The sequence below is a fragment of the Pleurodeles waltl genome, chromosome 6 (assembly GCF_031143425.1).
Source record: "Pleurodeles waltl isolate 20211129_DDA chromosome 6, aPleWal1.hap1.20221129, whole genome shotgun sequence".
In the NCBI taxonomy this organism is placed as follows: domain Eukaryota; kingdom Metazoa; phylum Chordata; class Amphibia; order Caudata; family Salamandridae; genus Pleurodeles; species Pleurodeles waltl.
In genome coordinates, this window is record NC_090445.1 from 1,566,031,213 (window position 1) to 1,566,056,169 (window position 24,957).

At 43.9% G+C, this 24,957-nt stretch overlaps 1 protein-coding gene across 1 annotated transcript in view; it reads right to left on the reverse strand.

The window, feature by feature from the left end:
• Nucleotides 1–24,957, reverse strand: part of CDK5RAP2 (CDK5 regulatory subunit associated protein 2) — a 687,227-nt gene that overhangs the window by 574,759 nt on the left and 87,511 nt on the right. Inside the window, exon 8 of the mRNA XM_069241280.1 lies at nt 16,186–16,333. Coding sequence (XP_069097381.1) covers nt 16,186–16,333 — 148 coding nt within the window. The remainder of the gene's footprint in view (nt 1–16,185; nt 16,334–24,957) is intronic.

Below are 24,957 nucleotides of genomic sequence, written 5' to 3' on the forward strand. Positions count from 1 at the left end.
TCACAATACAAACCATCCCACAAATGCTGCTTTATGGGAAACACTCACATAAAACAGCACAAAATTTATTCTAGACACACACCAGCTGTCTGAGAAGTGATTGAAAAAGGGAAAGACAGGAAGGACTGGAGAGATTACTGGTAAATGACCAACAAAGCTAAAGATAAGGATCAGGATAGGAGTCTTATTTCCTTTGATTTCAAACAGGTTTTAAGTCATGTATTTCTGCACAGGTGGTGAAGCTATTTCACCTCAAATAAGTGGGCATTTCACAGTGAAGTGTGCACATTAAGCTTCCAATAACAGATTATTAAGGTTCTGCAACACAGGCATCAGATCTAATATTACAATGTGACAACACCACATTTTGAGTCTCTTTCCCACACACATGGTGGTTAAGATAAGAACTTGAGAAATGTTTACAGCAGATCTTTTCTGCAAGTCTGTTTGCCTTGTTCAGGCTTGGTCTGGCCCTCTGCCATGCACCCTTGCACCTTTATTCCACCCAAGTACACGTCTCCTGCCCACTTTCACTTATCCTAAACTTCATTCTCATACACTCTCAAAATCTACCACTCCTCAAATACACAGCAGTTAGAAAGAACTTCATTCAAACCAGCAATGGCAACTTATTTATTCTTACCACAATAAAGTTCTCACTGTGTCCACTCTGTCACTCATGCTCATTTTTTGGTCGACAGGCTCAGCTCATCCAAATGCACTACACACTGCAAACGTCGTTACCATAATAGATGATATAGGTTTATCAAGGAGCCCAGACTTATCTCTACCTTTGCTCCGAGATACGATGAGCTGATTGCTGGTGAAAAATATCAAACATCAATTTCAAGTTCATAAAATATTAGCTGTCCAACCCATCATCCACAGGAACTTCCAGAATGGTCAAGAACCTGAGATTTTGTTTTAACACCAACTACACATTATGATTTTACGACAACTCCCCATTCTTTTATGCAGATTTCCTCCACACCAACTGATTGCTTCTTTTACATCAGTTTAGTGCACAACATTCTTACACTTCTTCTCCAAGGAAAATTGTGGCTCAAGCCATGATTACAGCTGTCTGTAGTCTTCTTACTCCTTCTAGGCAGTGGTTGGTCAAGTACTGCCTCTTGTTACATAGTTAGACAGAACTCACCAGAGAGTCCTTAATTCAGAGTTGGCTCACTTGGTGTGCAGGAAATATTCCCCGCCTGATTTACTCATGAATGGTTCCAGCTTGCGGCAAGGTGCTCCGGCATGGTCCAAAATGCTAAGCTGAGAGTTCTGGGGAGGGAGTATTGTGGTCTGGATGACCAAGGGCAGGATGTCAGGCATTCAAACCTCTTGTGTGCATTCCATACAAGGACAATCATCAAAAGTGCTTCCGGGGATTTACCTAGTGAATGCAAGGATTTACATGGACAGGTAATGCTCAACATACAGCTTCCCCTTCACATTCAACAATGTTTTTTAGTTTTCAGTACCAACATATTCTGTGTTATTGAAGACCTCACTGGCATTTTTATGGCTACATGATCTAGTTGCATTCATTTGGCAACATATATACAAATCAAGCCAGACAATTAATTTTTCCTGATCAAACCCATTAACTAGTTTTAATGGGTGAAACCCTAACATTTCAACAAGAAACTGAATAGTGTTGTAAAACTATCAAGCCAAGCACAATTGATTGACTGGTTGTTAGTAGTACTGATTTTCAGTTTGGACTATTAGCTTACATAATCTGTGTGCTTTCTATATTCTTTCACTAATGATACATTTTGGTTTTTCACCCCAAACAGCTTTCTCATGATCGAGCCAAAGTAGGACACATAATGAATAGTCTTATTGGCGCGTGAAGGAGGCAACGGGACCATGTGAGAGATGGGGAACAGTGAGCTTCTATTACAGCATTCCCCATCAGCTAGTTTGCTCACAGCACAGCTGCACCCGAAGGCACTCGATTTAAAAGGATCTTAGAGCTTCTGTTGCATGGGTGCATCCAGGTGAAGATAGGGTCTGTCTGTGCCCATCAGCGGCCGAAGGAGACGGGCCCTCTCTCCCCCTTTCCCCTCCTCGTTTCCCCCTTTTGGATTTGAATTTTTTGTATTGACTTCATGTTGTGCGAAAATATGGGAAATGTTCCTAGGGAAAAGCAGGGTAAGTTGTCTATTCTAACGTATCTAACGTCTGCGATGGGTGTACTGACGGAGGAAACAGTAAATGCTAAAGAGGCACTTGCGTCTAAGGTGTACTCACAGGAGAGCATAAGTTTAGGTGCTCATAATGATTTTCATAATTAGTTTTATCAGAGTCCCCGGTTACACCCATAGGAGCAGGTGGTAGTGATGGCGAGACCACATTGATCTCCGCAATTGTACATGGACCGAGGTCCTCTCCTGAATTAACCACGCAGGCCCCTAAGAGAAAAAACAAATGGGTCATAAACAGCAGAAACTTATTCAGAGTAAGACTGATGGTCAGCCCTTGAAGAATACCTCACAGACTGACGAGACTTGTAGGCTGAGAGGTATATTAGAAGAGTTATATCTTAGAATGGAAAGCTTGAGCACTAAATTCTTGGAGCCGGTTTTAACTTAGTTGGAACAAATTGAACGTTTGATTAATAAAGACATGGGTGACGTCCCCATAACATCGACAGCTCCGGTGGTTCAGCCCAGTAAGGAAACTTTGACAAGGTGTGAGGGTGGCACATTGTCCTGAAGACAGATCCCCTCCTAAGACGTTGTGACCCAGGGTGATATCTTAGAGCACGAGCAGTGACAAGTTCCATCTATTGAAGGGTGTCGGACTCAATTGAGAATCTGGATAACTGAATTTGGAAGGGGGAGGATCAACCCCGATCCCAGGCATTCCCCACTATGACTACCTCACAAGATATATCACATACTCAGTTAGAGGGGGAAAAACAGAGGACAGTGACGATCAATCTACTTCCAGAGGCTACCCCTCATGTTGTGATCTTCGGGAATGTTACCCCCTTTAGGCCTGAATCTGGGGAAAGTTAAAGTCAACTGAAAAATAAAGTACTACATTAACTGTTGAAAAATACAACATTGAGTTCCCTTCCTAGTGCCTGGATAAATATGGCAAGGGGAGCAAACTGAATAGAAAAAAAGAGCAATGTCGGTCTCAGGGGACTGCATACTTATTATTTTTTCGAGAGCTGACAAGGCTACTCACATATTTGAGTCTGTGAACTCTTATGGTGATTTTTCTATCTGTGCACCTCCCCTGGGTTACTTTTATAGACCAAACTTTGTGGCACCTTCCCAGGGCTTTATGATTGACCTTGGAGAAGAGGAAACAACAATTTTCACCGCCCCTTCTAACTGAGAACAGATTTGCGACCCTCAAGGACTTGGATTCATGTGATTGGCAGATACAGCCTGCCCCAAGCACTAATTTGATAGAGGGATGGAATTCTCTGACGATGGGTGGCAAAGAACACCAATCTGTCAAAAAATGTAATCTCATTTGCTGGAATGTTGCCGGCATAGGAGCCAAACTTAATGATGAAGACTGGGCAGAGTATGTGAGACAGTTAATGATAGTCTGCTTCCAAGAGACTTGGGGCCTGATTCTAATGCCAAGCAGGAACCGCCAGAAGACCGTGCCGCGGTCGAAAGACCGCGGCGGTCATTCTGGGTTTCCCACTGGGCTGGCGGGCGACCGGCAAAAGGCCGCCCGCCAGCCCAGTGGGAAACAGCCATCCCACGAGGACGCCGGCTCCGAATGGAGCCGGCGGAGTGGGAAGGTGCGACGGGTGCAGTGGCACCCGTCGCGTATTTCAGTGTCTGCATAGCAGACACTGAAATACATAGTGGGGCCCTCTTACGGGGGCCCCTGCAGTGCCCATGCCATTGGCATGGGCACTGCAGGGGCCCCGCGGCACCCCCTATTGCCATCCTGTTCCTGGCGGGTCAGAATCCCCATGGCGCTCCGCCGCAATGGAGGATTCTCAAGGGCAGCGGAAAGTCGGCGGTACACCGCCGACTTTCCGTTTCTGGCCGCGGCTAAACCGCCGCGGTCAGAATGCCCAGCGGTGCACCGCCAGCCTGTTGGCGGTGCTACCGCGGTCATTCGCCCTGGCGGTTTTTACCGCCAGGGTTAGAATGACCACCTCGGTCTTGTGAGAATCATCATGTGGAGGGCTACAATCATAGTGTATCTCAGCTAGAGAAGCCACGGAATGGGGGTGGAGGGGTAGTTGTTTTTATCTCTTTGGACTTTAGAGGCATTGTGGAGGTTATTGACACAGGGTCCCTTAATCTGCAAGCTTTAGTTTTTTCATTTGTAGGGGCTTTTCCAATTCTGCTGCTAAATTCCTATAATAGAAAACCTGTTTGCAGGATGTTAGAAATGTATCTGATTTAGATTATTTTTTAGGGTCCCTGGAGGGTAGTAAGACAGAGGGCTAGGGGGTTATATTTGCAGGAGATTAACTGTCATCTGTGCGAGGATCCTATAGCTCTGTCCCATAAACCTTGACATTGCATTTCGACTAATGGCTTGCATTTTGATCATAGCCCGCAGGGGAATCTGTTGAACATGTTACTTAGTAAATGTGATTTGATATACGCCCTGAACAAAATTGACAATTCTACTGGGGTTGAGCTGCCTCCTACTTTTACAGGAAGAGGCTGCGTCTCCTTTATTGACTTTATCTTTGTTTCATCATTTATCTTTTCCCAGGTCTCTGAGGTTTATATTGGTAATAACCCCCACAGTGACCATAATCCCGGGGCTCACACCCCAGTCAAACAACTGCACCAATTTCTATTTCTTTTTTTTTAAACCAAACTTCATTTGTAGGGTGGTTTCCATATGATGCATAAATAACCAGGCTAGCAATTAAAACAGCTTTTCAAAAACCATCTGGGCATTTGGAGTATCACGTAATGCCATTTGCATTGTGAAAATCTCCCGCCATTTTTCAACGCTTCATGGATTCAATATTTTTCTGATGTCTTTAACTACTTTATGCTGGTATGCATAGATGACAGTTGGTTTTTCCTTAAAGTCCCTTTTGAACATCAAAAGAATGTATCAATAATGTCATCCTGTCTTCAACATGAACTCCCATGTAAACTTGAGAAATGTGAGTTTGAGATGGAAGAAGCTGAAAATCATGGGTTTAGGGTTAAGGCATCTGGTATGTCTCAGGATTCAAAGAAGGTGTCAGCCATCCATGAAAGGCCCTTTCCTACCAATGTGAAGGAAACAAAAAGGTTTTTTTAGGCTGCAAATTTTTAGCACCAATTTATTAAGAGGCTTGCGCATTTCACTGAAAGTATGAAAGAAGCATTTAACATGCAGGAGAGAATGTGCACTCAGGCTCCTGTTTTGTGCAATCCTGAAATCAGAAATACACTTACAGAGATGACTGATGTTTCTGAATTGGCAGTAGCACTTGCTCTGTTGAAATTGCAAGGCGATGATGGATAAAAGCATTGGTGCATCATGTCATATCAAAAAGAGATTGGAAAGGGTGTTACTAGCTATGAAAATGCTTGCGTTGAGTGGGGACACGTGCTGATGAGAACCACATAACCTTTTGAAATTAGGGGGGACGTGCCTAACCGCCCGGAAAGAAAAAACGCACATTAAGACAGCTCGCTAGCCGCCTGTTATGCCATTACGTGTGTTTGACCAATGACTTTGTGTTTCACCACTGCGCATATTAGTTGTTCAATGTTCATCAGGAGCACATTACATTCTGTATTCAGTTTAGCTACCTATTGGCTTTAACGTGGCATTAGACATTACATTCTGTATTCAGTTTAGCTGCATATTGGCTTTAACATGGCATTAGACATTACATTCAGTTTAGCTGCCTATTGGCTTTAACGTGGAGTTAGACATTGCTATTGAGACATTGCAGATGAGCTGTGTTTTTCCACATGGTAGACCAAGCTGTGTTTTTTCAAATTGAATTCACACGAACCTTAACGTGATAAGAGAGCGTATATTTTGTGTTTACCTCTCAATCCAGCCTGGGAACAAGTGAAGTTTGGAGACTTGGCCACTCTCCAAACTTGTTCGGTTCCCCCCACTGAGCCAGCATGTTTAGACTAAGGGGCCTGTTAGCAGGCTTTTTACGGTGGCCCTGGGCAGCAGCAAGGGGAAATTTTCCAGTACTTCAGTCAGGAGCGGACGTCAGCTGCCTGGCCTCCCGTTTGGGTGGAAAATCTATTTCTCGCAGTTGAACAGGAGTCATCAACTTGCAGTGATAAACCAGATGTCAGGGCACTCATGAATCAAAAACCAACTCATTAAAATTGTTATGGGTCCAAAAAATAGTAGTATATAGTGTCAATAACAATACAATAAATTTCACTGTAGGACCGGTATTCATTAAAGGAACAGAACTCAATTTATTCTTGGGATATAAAGTTCATCACAGTGATAAGAAGCCGTCCTTGAAATCAGTATTCATGTAGCAACAACAGCCGAAACAAATATTCATGTAGCCACAACAGCCAACACGTGTTTCGTCCTATGAGACATTAATCACAAAGACTTCATCAGGGCTTTACTTGAAACAAATTTAAGCTAATCAATTCAGTCCTCCAAACAATTCAAATTTCTTATTACGTCTGAAATAAGTAATTAGCGAGTAGTCTTTTGAAATATTGTGCAGATCATCCTATTAGTATGAAATAACAAAATTCCAAGAAAACCGCGTTCAAATAATCGCGCAGCGTTCTGTAGTATCCATGTAGTGAGTAAAAAACTTCACTACATGGATACTACAGAACGCCGCGCGATTATTTCAAAAGACTACTCGCTAATTACTTATTGTACATCCAAAGGGTGTAGGAAACACCTCACCATGGTTAATACACTGACACAGCAGGCACCACTGGGGCTGAAAATATGGTCATGGAATGTCAATGGCCTGTGGAGGGGACTGGGGTTGTGGGGGGGTTGAATTAATTGCATGTTAGTGTTCCAGCACCTGCGTCGACATGCCCCCGATCTGGTGTTAATCCAAGAAACACATCTTTGGGGACATAACTATAAGACCCTTACTAGATTTGGTTATGCACTCCTTGTCCATGCAGGCTATACAACTGACTCAAGCGGGGTGGACATTCTCATCAAGAAATCAGTACCATTCATCCAACAATGCACCTGGCATGACCCCCTTGGCTGCTTCATGGCCACAACGGGCACATGAGAGGGGTGCACGTTCAACATATGCTCGCTGTACATACCGCCAAGATTGCATGCTGCAACACTTCCAGATCTTAGTACCCTACTCCTGGAACTTCCAAGTGGGACACTTCTACTAGGAGGGAACAAGAAGGCAGTGTTGGATTCAGAGATGAATAGGAGGATTGCAGCAGCATTTCAAGCACCAGCGGTCCACTACAGGCCTTCCTAGACGCACTAGGAGAGATTGACATTTGGAGGGAGCATAACCTAACCTAAAGTCCAACAAACATATTTCTCGCCTGCACATGGTAGCTTTTCACGACTTGATTATGCACAGTACACAAACATGCACAGGTCCCGAGGCGACTCACCATGCGTGGGGCATCGTAGATCATTCACTGGTGGCAGTCCCGCTCACTTGGCCGCTACTTCCCCCAGGATAGACCCATGGCATCTCAGAGGCAGGGATATTAGGGAAAAGCTCAGGCAAGGAACCGACTCCTACTTCGACAAAAGCAAGGAGACTGTAGACTGTGCCTGCACTCTATGGGAGGCATTTAAAATGGTTGTGAGGGGGCAGGCCCAGGCCTTAATAGGCAGTTAAAAAAAGGATAAAAAGGTGGAATGCGAGGCCATAGAGAGAGACGTCGCACTATTGGAGGCCAAGGCAGTAAGTGACAGTACGGTACTCTATTGCCATCAATTGCACCTTAGACAGCAAGACCTATGAGCATTAGCAGAAAACAGGACACAGAGACAAGCACTGGCGGCTCAACGCACACTCTACAACGTAGGGGACAAGGCCAGCAAATTGTTGGCCTGGCTGGAGCAGAGGAATAGGAAACGCTCATTGCTATTAGCCATAGAAGATACAGCTGGGGTCCTATAGACGACCAGCGCCGACATAGCAGATACCTTTGTTGCCTACTATGAGAAGCTGTATACTCCTGGGCAGACTATGACATACAATGACTGTATAGATTTCCTGAAAGATATTATCCTACAAAAACTCACAGGAGAGGGGCAGGGGACTCTGGAGGAAGACTTGATGGAAGAGGAGATTGAGACAGCTATCTGTGGCATACAGTGAGGGAAGGCAGCCGGTCCTAACAGTTTGCCCATTAAGTTATACAAGGGGGTGGCGGACAAAGTAGCCAAGCCTATTCTAGACATGTTTCGGACCACGCAAGCTGATGGCTGCTTGCCTAAAGGTCAATGGATTGCCACTACAGTGGTCATCCATAAAAGGGTAAGCCCTCAACAGCATGTGGGTCTTACAGACCCACCCCGCTACTAAATGTTGATGTCAAAGTTTTGGCGAAGGTCTTGGCAACCAGACTACACCAGGTTATTACCTCAATCAAACACCCTGATCAGCCTGGCTTCATTCCATACAGAAGTACCTGCCTCAATGACTTTATGGGGTGCTGCAAAGGAAGCGCCCGTAGGGGACGCAATGAGCAGTGGCGATGGCCTTAGATGCCAAAATGGCATTCAACAGTATCAAATGGTACTACCTCTTCACTGAGCTCAAGCTACATGGCTTTGGCCAAACTTTTGTAGCTGGATCAGATTCCTTTACCAAGAACCATTGGTTACGGTGAATGGAGTGGTGTCTTGTATATTGCATGCAGAGAGGAACCCGGCAGGGATGCCCCCGCTCTCCTATGATTTTTGCACTGGTGCTGGAGCTACTGGCTGCCTGGATTCCCCAGTACCCCCTGATACAGGGAGTGGGAGCGGATGGGGGCATGGGGGCATGGGAAAAGCATATCTCCTTCCACGACGATTATGCTTTACTCTGTCACGCAGCTGTCCCTGTTCATAAATAGGATACTCCAGGTATCTTATATCTTTGGGAGCCATTCAGGATACTGAATTAATTGGACCAAATCATAATTCTGTCTCCTGTCCGGGGGAATTCCGACCGACTGTGTGGCACCTCTAGTTCTAGAGGGCTTTCACTACCTAGTAATTTATGTTACCTGAAACCCACAGGAATTTTCACATAGGAATGTGCTCAAACAAGATGTGGTACACTGGAGAATCTTTCCTCTCTCCCTCCTGGGCAGAGCAGCACTCTATAAGACCTCCCACGCCTCCTTTATGTCCTCCAAAACATGCCCTTTCCAGTTCCTCCTGATTGTTTTTTTTTTTTTTTTTTTTTTTTAGGAAGATTGTCCATGAAATCCTACTGCTGCTCTGATAGAGAGGGGCCCTGTGCACATCACTGACTAAGCTTCAGAGAGGGGTATTCGACAATGGATTGGCAGTACCTCATCTCCTAAAGTACTACTGAGTGACATAGCTGTTAGTGGTCAACGATTGGGTATTCTCTGACAGTCAGAAATTGTCCTATAGGGTGGACTGGGAAGCCATGGGTCGTAGAGGATATGAAGCAATCCTATATTGTAAGAAACAGGAAAAAGCCTTGCTGACACACACTCAGACTCGGTCACGGTGTGGTGAGAGGGCACTGATTACTTGGGATGGAAAGGTACGCTCACCACAATGACTATGCTGTGGGGCTGCAACATGCTATCCAAGGTGGGGGCCTGACCAGTTTCTCGAAGTGGAAGCTAATTGGAAAAGAACATCTGGGGGATGTCTGGTGGAGACAAGCCTTTGTACAATTTGAGATCATCCAACAAGAGTTTGAACTGGCCGAGACAGAGAAATATAGGTATCTGCAATTGGGACATGCTCTTCGGCGTCATATACTGGAAGGGGATCAGCTCCCCAAGGCATTCCCCTTGGAGGATCGCCTCCTCACAGAGCCCATTTTCGAAAATGCAATTTCGGTAATCTACAGGAAACTTGTAATTAACTCCCTGGATCCACTAGTAACACAGAGAAGGGCATGGGGTGAGGATCTAGGAGATACTGAGGACGATAACTGGGCAGGAAGCAATTAAAAGTCTGAGGTAAACAGCGGTATGAGCTAGGTTTCGGCTAGTTCATCTGAGGATACTACATAGATCCAACAACTTCAGAACCTTTCTCCCAAAAAATAGGTAGAGCACAATCGCCAGTATGTCTCCGGAGTATGTTCGGGGGAGTACCTTCTTTCATATCCTGTGGAAATGCCCAGAGATATCCCTAAGTAGCAGGGAAGTTACAGAGAGAATGTCCCGTGTTCTATTACAAGAGGTTTCCCTGGGTCCCAGATGACTCCTTCTGATGATATCAGGGGAGACATCCTGGTCGAAATGCCAGAAGATCTGGCTGGTGGTGGCGGCAGGGGTAGCAAAGTCTAGTTAGTTTTCCCAAAAAATGGGAGAAGGTATGGGGGTGGAGGGCGTGCAGGGCCGGGGGTGGTAGGGGTGTCCTGGCAAGCCTATCAAGACTACTGGTGGAGGCAAAATCGGGTGGGATAGCTACTGTTGAGCCAAGTTTGGCAGATGTTCCATGCAGCAGATTGAGCCGTAAAAGCTCTGTAACTGATTTCTATAATTGTTAGAACTTCTGGATGCGGACCCTCAATGCTTTGTATGATATTATATATTCTGCGACATTGCCTTGCAAACCTGTATGATGAGCAATGTTTCAATAAAAAGATTTATTTTACAAAAAAATCTAAATTATGACCAATCATAGAAATTTAAAGTGTCTACAGAACGTGCAGTGTAAGAATTTTGCCAAGCTTTGTGGCCATTCCTCTTTCTACTCCAACTTATATTCCTGGGGTTAAGAACCTATTGACAAATGCTGTCTTCTTGTTATCATGAATCATCTTTGACTTATGATCAACCATTCATACTTTCACATTAGTTGGTTGGTATTGTTCAGTCTTTCTTGGAAAAAGTTAAAGATGCTCAAGAGCAATCTGATCTTAAAACACTTAGTTATTCATCTGAAAACGGTTCTTGCAAGAAGTAACAATATGTATGTCAGCCAAGAAGCTATATTCATCCCTACCAAGGAATTAAAACTTGATGTGATGCATGTGTCATGATTTGGCTATTTCAAGTACAGACAAGTTAAAACCATGTTGCTGTAGTTTTGTTATTTTTAGTAGTTTGCAGTTAATTGTGATCACCAAGAACATGTTAAGCCTTGTCCTATCTGTACTCAAAACTAGCCTTTACATAGCAAACATTTTTTATACCTGCAGCGATAGAATCATGGCATACCATATTTACTGATTGCATAACTGATCTATTATAGGACGGTTATCAAGTCATTATGTTAACCGTAGATACTTTTTCAATGACCACTAATTTTTCTCCTCTATCCAGGTTGCTTACAGATGAACATATGCCACAATGCATTTGACATAAATCTTTTGCTTTTGCCACACACCATAATTTCTGATCGAGGAATTCAACATTTATCATTTTTTAAGGCTCATGGCAGGGGTTAGGAACGTAATACGCCCTTTTTTTGTGGTGCCACCCTTGGACTAAATGGCAAAGAGCGAATACCAATCAGAGCCTTCAACAGTACATTAGTTCTTACTGTAGTGCTTTCTAAGATGACTATGTTTCTTATGTAACATAGCTGAATTTTATTACAACGTAACTCATAGTGCTACCAGAGTTTCATCTTTTTTTATTTCAAGGTTTTTATCATTCAAAAGCCAAGATGAAGGAAAATAGTACTTACACTGTAACCATCTGTTCATAACTCGTAGTGTTGTTGACTCACAAGTCTGCACACTTCTGCCATCTACTGGTTCCTGCTTTTCTTTAGTACCATCTAGGACCCCCGCTTTCCTCTTCTGCTTCTCAATCTTTTTGGCGCCAAAGATGTCTGGCACATTGGTCAGGTTCCAGTGCTACAAGTTGTGATGGTTCCAACAACAAACACTTCAATACCAACGAGTGTTCTGAATTTTAAAAGCAAGCAAGCAGTGCAGGAGGATCCTCGTGTTCAGGAGACAGACTGAGGTTACCGAATATGTGATGATCGAACCATGAAAATGTTGTATTACATCTAGGACAAATCTGGAAAGGCATTTTCTCCATACCACTTTCCCCAAAGAGTCATTTGAAATAAGATAGGAGTCTGGAAAGGGAGCTCTTCTGCGTTCAACACTGATGCTTATTCCTACGATGACCAGGAGCATCAAGGACTGGAGCCAAAAGGAACAGAAAAACTTTGACTGTCTCAGAGCTCGAGCTGAACATCTGAAACTGAAATAAACAGTCTCATGTTGAATCTTTGTCCTGGTGCACTGTAGGCCAAGGAAGGAGTCACAAGACGTCTTGTGACCAAACAGTCTTTGAATGAAAAGAACGTGTTAATGTTCTCACCGTTTCTGTGCCACCCGGATAAACCTAGAGCTTCCAAAGGGGGCCTAATGTTACATTCGCAGAACAAATTCACAGGATAGTGGTCTTGGTTTTGCAGAGGGAGAGTGTTTGGTGTCCAAGAAAGATTCACTTCTACCTTTCCCCATACCTGTGATGGGTTTTGAAAGGCTTGCATCTGAAAAGATGATTCAAGGGCAGGATGTCTGGATTCAATCACTGTTCTTTCACCTACTTTAAAAGATCAATGTAATTTTCCTTTGACAGTGGGTTTGGTTATGATTATATACATTCCTAATCAAGACGTTCACCTTTTTGGCATGTACAGCAACCATCTTGGGTACATTCTGTCTCAGATTTTTTTTTTACTACTTTTTCCTGCTGCTGTTTTCTTCTGTTTAAATACTCAGCATGGATGCTAAGGATAAACTCTTTCCCTGTGTCACAGGCTTCCCAACTTCTGTAAAGATTTTCATCTTCAATCAAAAACTATCCATACTGATCCTCCATTTGTAACTAGTACCCTCTTAAAAGGATATGCAACATGGATATGCAACTACCATCACAGATATGCTAAGTTGAAAGGTTACTGGGAGGAGTTGCCCTTTCTTAAGAAAATCATGAAGCAAAAAAAGAGAGCTTCATTGAGAAAAGTCCTTTACACCATTCCAACGTAGACTGGCTGCATTCTAAACAAAAAAAAAAAGAAAAGAAAAGTCCATCCAGTTTAAGGTCCCTTGTGTTTGTCATCGTGCCTTCCACAGAACTAGAGACATTTTCTTTCACATGATGTCTCTCTGTCTTTAAACAGAGAATTATTGACATAAGATCATTCAGACAACGAAGGTGAAGATTAAAAAAAATATATATATATATATATGTACGCCTACGGAGTCTAATCCCAAATTCTAGAAAGAATAAGATTAAATTTAAATGTTAGTCTCTTGCACTTGGAAGGGGAAGAAATCATCCATAGTGTAGTCCTGTTTGAGAGCTATCCAAGATGATGTTGGACTGCGAGAGATGTTATAAGAAGAAAGGAGAAGGATAGGATAACTGTAGCAGATTTTAGCAATAGTAAAATGTTAATTAATTATTAAAATTTGTAGCTGAAGGCACAGAATGGGGAATAGATCCAACCACAGGATCCAATATGAGCTACAAGCTCAGGTAATGTGCCACGTAGCAAATACCTCTTACTGATATGCAGTAGTGTTTGTCTTGCAATAAAGTCAAGCATTGCTTGTGGTACACCTACCCTATTTTCAATATCATCATCAGCAATATTTTCAGCCGCTTCAGATCAGTCCCAGCAAACAATGTAAAGTAACTTACTGGGTGGAAGATTCCCTAACACAACACGTGGTTCTTTTGAGATTCAGCATGGTCCCTTTGAGGTTCTGCCACTGGCACAGCCCAACAACACTTTATTATGCTACTTTACTGGCTTGAGTATAGGGCAGAGTCTGCTATTAAAGTTACTAATTAGCAGTGTTCTCAGATTTATAAAGGAAAGGGATTGTTAGAAGTGTATTGTGGAATTTCTGGCTGTGCAGACTAATCCAAACAAGCCCGAAAGGAAGGATGGCAAGAAGATAAGGTTAATGTGAGACTAAAGAGGATCAGCCAAATACAGAACACCCAAAGGGACGCAACAGGGACATATAATGGATCCATGATATGAAGCATGCTATTTTAAGACTGCAACCCCACAAAAACTTTTCCTTAATTGCATTAGGAGTATTCAGCTGTTTGTTTAGGTAGGGGTCAGGAGACCACTGTAGGTATAATCCATCTGTAGCAAAAGATAACATTAATGTTAATCCCTTCTCCAGTCATGACAAACCAAATGTTTCATCAGCGCGAAAGCCTGGAGACTGAGAATCCAGTTGCTATCATCTGTGAAAGGGAGGCATTCATTATTCAATAACTAGCCCTGTTAGCTAACTGTAAAAGGATCTTGATAGCTTGGCTGCCTAATTCTGAAAACTCTACATGCACTTATCAGTACCTTTGTAACCATAGATTTTCTATCAATGGCCTCTCTCTGATACATTGTTTAAATATTTCTGAACCCTGAATGCCTTCAGGGCTTTTATAGGTACCTGAAGATTAAGCATGTACGGGGCTGCACATCTGGTAGTCCTCACAGTAACAACTTCTTGACAAATAAAAAAATCTTACATAGTTTAGAAGGGGGCAGGCAGTGTGATTAACGGCAGGCATTGTGTTGAGGTGTGGAACCCAAGTGCTGACTTCTGTGTGAGCTTTAAAAACCCGCAGTCAACTCCACTACCCTGTCACACAGACACTTCAGTCCCATAACTAAATTAAATAGGCAGCCAGCAGAAGAGACTACATTTAGACTTTTTAACTAAAACAATTCACTGTATTAGGCTTATTGAGAAATTCTGGAGTACACCCTGTAAGACAACCATTACTATTAGCTACCAGAGACCAGACTTCTCTTTAATTGAGATGGCTACCCTTGAAAGAACATATCAATCAGGGGAGTTACCAAAGGAAAAGCTCTTAATTTTCTATTTTATTCCATATGAAGACTCCAAGATGACTGGGACATAACTGGCCACTGACGAAGCATGACATGCAAGTAACAAAGCTAATGACCTATAACAAAAGTACCATAGATTAAGTTAGATTGGGATGACTTGGAACTGTAGGCATTAGTCTGAAGGGAGAGATGGGATAAGGGTTTGCATTGTACGTAATATCCATTTGGCAGCTTCTTGGGTGTATTTAGCCAACTAACATCTACAGCCTGAGTTGCTTCAGACTAGCAACACGTATGGCCAGGACACATGTAACAATTAGGGGAAGAGTGGCAACAACAACATAATTGGCCTCATGACTTGGAAAACATGAGTTAATGAGGTAGACTCAAAGGTGCTGGACCAAATTTCATTCAGTCCTGGCCTCCCAGGAATCCGAGTAAAATCAAACTATTAGTACACTATTATTGGATGACTATCCATTAGGTTTCACTTGACTATGCCTTTATTACTGTGATGAGTGAATGATGAAATGAGTATGTTTAATACTATAATGATTTGTGTTCTCTGACAGGCTGTAGACTAATGCTTTACTTTATATACTGGGTGTGTGCTGCTTCTAGTTGAGACTACCAGAGAATGTCAAGAACTGTGTTACGTCTGCCCTTTTGTTACTAGCAATTCAATGAAAATAAAGAAAGGAAAAATCAGAGGAGTGAGAAACTGTGCATGGAAGCCAGAAGAGACTTCTGATGCCTGAAAGTGTCAAGATAGACAAAGAGAGGGCAGAAAGAGATCCAAGGATGGTGTGTGGAAATACCTAGTTTCATGAAGCAAAGGAAAAGAATAAACCTATGGGAAATGTTAGGCCCACAAGAAAGATTTGCTAGTGGAAAGGTGCATGCATGGGCATACAAGTACTATTCTTTATAAACTTCCAATTTTGCTGGGACAATAGACGTTGTTCTCCATACTTACAGTACAAACACCTAGACAGGTTTAGAGGAGAAGGATTGGAAGTATTACTACTAATTTCACCAGACCAACTGAAAGAAAATGATTATTAAAAAATGAAACAAAGCACTATTTTGTGTTAAACATGATTACTGCTTTTTAAGCTGGGAGAGAGTGTTTGTTCAATTCCATAAAAATAAAAAAATCTATCTACACCATAATTGGACACAATGCATCAAATTGATGTAAACATGCACACTATGAGATGACTGTTATTTATGTACCTCAATTTTGCTATCCTTTTTGTACAAAATATCTGTTAATTCTCTGATTTTACGGTCCATGAAGCTGTGATCACAAGCTGGGGCAAATGCATCTTCTTTCAGAAGTTCGCCATGACATTGCAATATGAGATTCTGCCGCTCCATTATTCTGAAACAATAGGACTGTGTTAATCCAACAGTTTCGAAAGAAGGGTCCATAACAATTGTGCTGAGTATGTGGTGACTATTCTGTGCATCATTCAAGAATATATTCAGATCAAAGGTGGTGATATTTCTCACAAATAACCTGGTTCTATTCAGATTTTGAACTCCACTCAAAAGTAGACTTAAATCAGCTGAGCACCGGATAGCACTAAAGAAACATAGTACACAGTTAACAGCGCAGATGTTGTTCTCTAAATAAATGACTTGCTATGTGAATGGATTCCAACTCCATCCTTATCTTCCTACCACTAGAGTCATACGGATTAAGCTAAGGTGCACCCAAGTAAAGAAGTGGTACTCTGTTTATCTTGCAAGAAGGTGGAGTGGCAGCTATGAGACATTCTGTTACTATATTGGTATGTGACTTGGGGCATGATTTAGAGTTCGGCAGACATGGTAATCTGTCAAGTGTGATGGAGTATCCAGTTCTCCAAACTCTTGCTCCGTCTACTCTTTTTACATTGGGCAGACTGTCAGCTTTCCGTCAGCAATGCCCCTGCTTGGGTGTGTCAAAGAAAGCTTATTCCAACTGCCTGATAGAGTGCTGGCCATAGCAGCAGGGGCATTACAACCACCCTATTTAGGGCCGATAGTCAGACCTTTGTTACTAAAAATAATTCTGTCCTTTTTTTGTTTTTCAAAAACAAATTCTCACTGTGGAACTGTGTTTTAGAAAACAAAAAAATGATGGACAGGAGACTGCAGTAAAGTGTAGTGGTGCTGCAGTCAGTCAAGTAAAGTGTCATAAATTGGAGTCCTGTGTTGTACAGTACAGTGTAGGGGGTACTGTACAGAACTGGAAAATGATGCAGGCTACAGTTGAGTAGCATACAGTCTAGTTGATGTTTGTAGACTGGAGTTGTGTACAATACAGTGTTGTAGAGGGTAGTAGAGTGGATTGACAGAGTACAACGGCATTAAGTGGCGCAGAGTGGAATGGCGCACAGTGGAGTACTGTGTCAGAGTGGAGTGGAATAAACTGGGGTGCAGTAGCATACAAAGTTTTGTACAGTGCTCTATAGTGGACAAGAGTATCATAGAGTGAAGTAGAGTTATACGGTGGCAAACAGTATAGCACAGTGTTGTACTGTAGAATAAAGAGGTATATACAAGAGTAAAGTGTCAGAGTGGCATACAGTGTAGTAAAGTTTTGTAGAGTGCAGCTGCATAGATTACAGTAGCGTGTGAAACAATGGAGCTGCGCAGAGTGAACTGCTGTATTGCAGCATAGAATGAGATAACGTTTTCTACAGTGGAGTAGAGTTGAATGGAGTGGTGTAACTTAGTGTGGAGTTAAGGACAAAGTGCATTTGTATGTTTTAGAGTAGAGTGGCAAAGAGTGGAATGTACTGGCACAGTGTAAGCAGCAAACTGTTATAAATTGGAGTGGCATTCCGTACAGAAGAGTGGAGTGCTGCATTGTACAGAAAAGTGTTGTATAGTGGAATAGAGTGCTGTACCTTGGAGTGTACAAGCTTAGAGTGTAGTATAGAGTTGGACTCTATGGGGAAAGGGTAGAGTAGAATGCTGTAGAGTGCTATGAAGTATGGTAGACTTTTATAGAGTTGCGTTATATAGAGCAGAGGGAAGTGTCATACAATACAGCGGTGTAGAGTGGAGTGACATACACTGTAGTGGTGTACAGTGAACTATCGTAAAGTGGAGTATCACAGGGGAATAGCGTACAGTGAAATACTGTACAGTGGAGTGTAGAAGAGTGGAGTGGCATAGAGTGCAATAGCGTACAGTGAAATGGTGTACAGTGAAGTAGCGTAGGGTGGAGTAGGGTACAGAGATTAGTGTAGAGTGGGGTGGCATACATTGATGTGGCATAGTGTAGACTCAAGGAAACATACTGGAGTGGCATCTCATACAGAACATTGAAATACTGCGATGTACAGTGTTGGAGACTATTGTAGAGTGGAGTAGAGTTGTAGAATAGAGCGTACGGGCATAGAATTTAGTGCAAATTTGGACAAGGGACTATAAGGAAATAGTGTGGAGTACAGTAGTCTAGTAGAGTGGCATATAGTGTAGTAGTGATTTGTAGAGTGGAGTTATATAGGATGGAGGACAGTACACTGGACTGGGGTAGAGTGGAGTAGCATAGACTGGAGTGACGAACAATGGAGTGGCATAGAGTGTAACAGAGTAGTACCATTCAGTGGAGTGGCATGCAGTGAAGTGGTTTAGACTGGAGTGTTGTATTGTGGGGTAGAGTGTAGCAGCATACAGTGGAGTGGGGTAGAGACAGAATACCATACAGCAGAGAGGCACAGTCTGAAGCTGCGTACATTGTAACAGCGTAGAGTGGCGTGGCATACAGTGGAATAGCTTAGAGAGCAGCAGAACAGTTTAGCATGGAATAGCATAGAGTAGAATAGCGTAGAGTGGAGAAGTGAGCAGTGTAGTGGTGTAGACTGGAGTGGTGTAGAGTGAAATAGCATATAGTGGAGTGGAGTGGTGTCCAATAGACTAGTGTAGAATGGAGTGGAGTGGTGAACACTGGAGCGTCGTCGAGTGGAGTAGCTTATAGTGGAGTGGCATACAGTGGAATAGCGTAGAGGTATACAGTAGAGTGGCATAGACTGGAATAGCGTATAGTGGAGTAGCATACAGTGCAGTGATGTAGACTGGAGTGAAGTACACTAGAATGGGGTAGACTGTAATAGTGTGTAGTGCAGAGAATGGAGGGGGAAGAGTGGAATAGCATACAGTGAGGTTGCGTAGAGTTGGGCGGCATACAGTGGAGTGGCATAGAGCAGGGTGGCATACAGTGGAATGGCGTGGAGTGGAATAGCATATGCGGAGTAGCGTATAGGCATATGGTGAAGTATCATACACTGAAGAGGTGTAGAGTGGAGTTCCATACAGTTTAGTAGCATAGAGTGGACTGCCAAAGAGAGGAGTTATTTAGAGTGTAATAGCGTAGAGTGGAGTGGCAAGAGCAGAGTGTTGTACAGTGGAGTGTATCAGTGTATAGGGAGAGGCATACAGTAGAGTAGCGTATAATCGATTGGTGTAGACTAGAGTGGCATACAGTGAATTGGGGTAGAGTGTAACAGCATACACTGGAGTGGTGTACATTGAAGTGGGGTCCAGTCAAATAGCATAGAATGAGGTGGTGTAGGGTGGAACCCATGTATTGGAGTAGTATAAAGTGGAGAAACGTACAGCAGAATGAGAGTGGAATAGCATACAGTGGAATGTTGTAGAATCGTGTTGGCATACATTGAAACAGAGTTGAGTGGCAAGCAATAGAACAGCGTAGAGTGGAGGTGTGTAAATTGTAAGAGCGTAGAGTGTAGTGGTGTACAGTATAACAAAGTAGAGTGGAGTGATGAAGAGTGGAGCCTTGTACAGTGTAAATGTGTAGAGTGGAATATGATATAGTGGAGTGGCTACAGTGGTGTGGCATTGAAATGTATGTGAAATTTAGCACTAATATAGATTATGGTGCGCAGAGTAATGCAAAAAAGTATAAATCCGACGTAAGTATTGTACTGCCCGTGTGACAGCATTCGTGATGCAAGGATACTGAAATCCAATATTACAGCTAGGCCTTAGTTACATTTTGGGCCATGGTACACCATGATAATTTTGCAGTATACCGTAGTACATGGTGATGACAAGCCAGTAAATAATTGGGTAATGGCTGTTTTTAGAGAATGAAAAGACAGCCATATTGTTTTTACTATGCTTTGGTAGTATTGAGTGTTAGGGTCTTAGATATAGGTAAGTTGTAGGTCCCTATCTATACCACATTATTAAAGTGGCAGTCTTGTTTTGTCCCAAATGCCCAGCAAGGGGAATGTCATGGGCTAAGGTCAGAATGAACTCCCTAAACTCCTGAGGCACTACCACTCTCCTAGTGGCACCAGGTTTGGGATCTCTTGACTCCGTGTACAGGAGTTCATCTTCCCAATAGACCATGTGTGTTCCACTGACAACTCCTTTTTCTTGTTCAGCAGCTTGCTGTCTTAGGCCTTTAAAAGAGGGATAAGTTTCTTGCCCCTTGCACAGCTGTTCCCTTGAGGGTCCACCTGTGCCCAAGAGCTCAACCTGGTAAGGTTCTTACTCCATAGGCTCAGTTCCCTCAGAAGATAGAACTTCTTCCTGAGAAGAGAGGTTCTGTTTCTTTTTCTGTGCTGAAGCTGGTTCCCCAGTCTAATTTCCTTTTTTCTTGGAGGGTTGGGCCATTATTCCAGACTCAACAACTCTTTTTCACCCTGAGCTCTGCACTGTGCCCTAGTCTTGACGCACACCAGTTCAGGGATACCCAGCATGGCTGCATGGGTTTTGAGTTCTACCTCAGTCCATGCTGAGGACTCCAGATCATTTCCAAGCAGACATTCTACTGGTAAAGCAGAAGAGACTACCACCTGTTTCAGGCCAGTGGCCCCTCCCCATTCTAAAGTTACCATACCCATGGGATGTACTTTAGTCTGATTGTCAGCATTGGTGACTGGATAAGTTTGTCCAGTCAGGTATTGTCCTGGGGAAACCGGTTTGTCTGTCACCATAGTGACACTGGCACCAGTATCCCTCAGGGCTCTACTCTAGTCCCATTAATAAAGAGCTGCTGTCTGTATTTTTGCATGTTAGGCAGCCAGGCAGCTAGTGTGGCTAAGTCCACACCACCCTCAGAGACTAATGTAGCTTCAGAGGGGACCCTGATTTGCTCTGGGCACACTGTTGATCCCACCTGGAGTCTGGCTATTCCAGCGCTAACTGGAGCAGTAGTTGAAGTGGAACCTTTCTTGGGATAGGCCTTGTCTCCAGTTTGGTGTCCATGCTGACTACAGCTGTGACACCAGGACTTTTTGGGATCAAAGCTTTTACTCTTGTACCCAAATGAGGATTGTGAAGAGGCTTTGGACCCACCCTCCTGTGCAGGTTTTTGGGGCCCTGTAGAAGACTCTTTACTTTTTCCCTTGAATGTCTCAACACTCTTCCCCTAGGGAGGCTTTGTGACCCCTTTCTTTTGGCCAACCGCTGTGGAAGTCTTGGTCACCCTTGTCTTGACCCAGTGGTCTGCCTTCTTTCCCAATTCTTGGGGAGAAATTAGACCTAGGTCTACCAGATGCTGATGCAGTTTATTGTTAAAACAATTACTTAAAAGGTGTTCCTTCATAAACAAATTATACAGCCCTTCACAATCATTTACACCACTGCCATTAATCCAACCATCTAGTGTTTTGACTGAGAAGTCAACAAAATCAACCCAGGTCTGGCTCGAGGATTTCTGAGCCCCCCTGAACCTAATCCTGTACTCCTCAGTTGAGAATCCAAAGCCCTCAATCGGGGTAGCCTTCATGAGGTCATATGACTCTGCATCTTTACTAGAGAGTGTGAGGAGTCTATCCCTACACTTTCCAGTGAACATTTCCCAAAGGAGAGCACCCCAGTGAGATCTGTTTACTTTTCTGGCTCCACAAGCCTTCTCAAAAGCTGTGAACCATTTGGTGATGTTATTACCATCTTCATATTTTGTTACAATCCCTTTGGGGATCTTTAGCATGTCAGTATTTTCTCTGACCCTATTTAAGTTGCTGGCACCATTGATGGAAACTAAACCCATCTCTTGTATTTCCTTCTCTATGGCTAGGAGCTGTCTCTCCAAAGCCAATCTTTTGGCCATCCTGGCTAACAGGAGGTCATCTTCATTGGGGCTGCCCTCAAGGCTTCCAGAGTTACCGGACTCCCCTGTGGGAGAACCAGCATCTCTGACTATCACTTGTGGAGTCAGGGGTTGAGGGACCCTGGGCTCCCTAACTATGACAGGCGGGAGGGAATTATCCTCCAGGTCACCAGTTTCCCCCTCTGTAAGGTTATCTTCACAGGGGTGGTCTCTTGCAAACTCTGCCAAAAGCTCCTGGAGCTTAACTTTGGTAGGGTTTGACCCAGTCTTTATATTTTTTAGCTTACAGAGAGTCCTTAACTCTGACATCCCTAGATGCAGGTAAGGGATGAGGTTGAGTTCCACCACTATCTCTTCTGTGCTAGACATTATTTTTCTAAAAGTTGGGATACTTTTTAAGAATCTAAAACTATTTCTAGAACTTAATCCAAACTTTTACAAAACTTTTAAACTCTAAAAGAAATGCTAACAGGGACTTACACAAGGCCCTAGCAGGACTTTTACATATGTAGAAAAATAGCTCAAATTGCAAAAATCAGTTTCTAAAGACAATTTTTGGAATTTAGTTGTGTGATCAGGTATTGGCTGAGTAGTACAGCAAATGCAAAGTCTTAGATCCCACCGCTGGTCCACCAATGTAAGAAGTTGGCTCTGTATATACTATTTCAAAGTAAGAAATAGTGTGCACAGAGTCCAAGGGTTCCCCTTAGAGGTGAAATAGTGGCAAAAGTAGATCATTCTAATGCTCTATTTTGTGGTAGTGTGGTCGAGCAGTAGGCTTATATAGAGGGTAGTGTTAAGCATTTGTTGTATACACACAGGCAATAAATGAGGAACACACACTCAAAGATTTACTCCACGCCAATAGGTTTTTATATTGAAAAAATATATTTTCTTAGTTTATTTTAAGAACCACAGCTTCAGGATTTACATTGAACACTTTAAATGTAAGGTACTTCACTTTGATACTTTAGGAACTTTGAATGAAAACAATATCATGTACAGTCTTTGTAAAAATGGCATTAAGCTATTTTCAAAGTGGACACAGTGCAAAAATCAACAGTCCCTGGGGGGAGGTAAGAAAAGGTTAGATTAGGAGGTAAGTAAAACCCTTACAAGTCTCAGTTCTGGGGCATAGGCATCCCACCGTTGGGGGTTCAAGGCAACCCCAAAGTTACCACACCAGCAGCTCAGGCTTGGTCAGGTGCAGAGGTCAAAGAGGTGCCCAAAACACATAGGCGCCTATGGAGAACAGGGGGTGCTCCAGTTCCAGTCTGCCAGCAGGTAAGTACCTACGTCCTCGGGGGGGGCAGACCGGCGGGGTTTTGTAGAGCACTGGGGGGGACACAGGTAGGCACACAAAACACACCCTCAGCGGCACAGGGGCGGCCAGGTGCAGTGTGCAAAGCAGGCGTCGGGTTTCAGGTAGGAAACAATGGAGGGACCCGGGGGTCACTCTAGCGGTGCAGGCAGGCACAGGGGGGGCTCCTTGGGGCAGCCACAACCTGGGATAGGCAGAGGGTCGCCTGGGGGTCACTCCTGCGTCGAATTACGGTTCCTTCAGTTCCTGGGGGCTGCGGGTGCAGTGTTGGTTCCAGGCGTCGGGTACCTTCTTACAAGCAGTTGCGGTCAGGGGGAGCCTCTGGATTCTCTCTCTGCAGGTATCGCTGTGGGGACTCGGGGGGGGGGGTCGTCTCTGGTTACTCACGGGCTCACAGTCGGCGGGGAGTCCTCCCTGTGGTGTTTGTTCTCTGGACCTCGAGCCAGGGGTGTTGGGTGCAGAGTGTGAAGTCTCAAGCTTCCGGCAGGAAACGTGAAGTCTTTGGAAGTTGCTTCTTTGGTGCAAAGAAGTAGCTGGTTATGAACAGGACCGCTGTTCACAGGAGTTTCTTGGTCCTTTAGTCCAGGGCAGTCCTCTGAGGCTTCAGAGGTTGCTGGTCCCTGTCGGATGCGTCGCTGGCTACAGGTTTTCGAAGTTGGAGACAGGCCCGTAGGGCTGGGGCCAAAGCAGTTGTCGTCTTCCTCCTTCTTTGCAGGCTTGTAGGTCAGCAGTCATTCTTTATTCAGGTTGCAGGAATCAGATTTCCTGGGATCTGGGGAGCCCCTAAATACTGAATTTAGGGGTGTGTTTAGGTCTGAGAGGGCAGTAGCCAATGGCTACTGTCCTTGAGGGTGGCTACACCCTCTTTGTGCCTCCTCCCTGTGGGGAGGGGGTCACAACCCTAATCCTATTGGGGGAATCCTCTAAACTCAAGACTGAGGATTTCTCAAGGCAGGGGTCATCTCAGCTCAGAACACCTTAGGGGCTGTCCTGACTGGTGCATGACTCCTCTTTGTTTTTCTCGTTATCTCCTCCAGCCTTGCCGCCAAAAGTGGGGGCAGTGGCCGGAGGGGCGGGCATCTCCACTAGCTGGGATGCCCCGGGGCGCTGTAACAAAAGGGGTGAGCCTTTGAGGCTCAACACCAGGTGTTACAGTTCCTGCAGGGGGAGGTGAGAAGCACCTCCACCCAGTACAGGCTTTGTTCCTGGCCACAGAGTGACAAAGGCACTCTCCCCATGTGGCCAGCAAAATGGCTGGTGTGTGGCAGGCTGGCAGGAACTGGTCAGCCTACACTAGAAGTCGGGTAGGTATTCAGGGGCATCTCTAAGATGCCCTCTTGGTTTATGTTACAATAAATTACACACTCCCATCAGTGTGCATTTATTGTGCTGAGACGTTTGATACCAAACAACCCAGTTTTCAGTGTAGCTATTATGGAACTGTGGAGTTCGTGTTTGACAAACGTTCAGACCATATACTCTTATGGCTACCCTGCACTTACAATGTCTAAGGTTTTGCTTAGACACCGTAGGGGCATAGTGCTCATGCACATATGCCCTCACCTGTGGTATAGTGCACCCTGCCTTAGGGCTGTAAGTCCTGCTA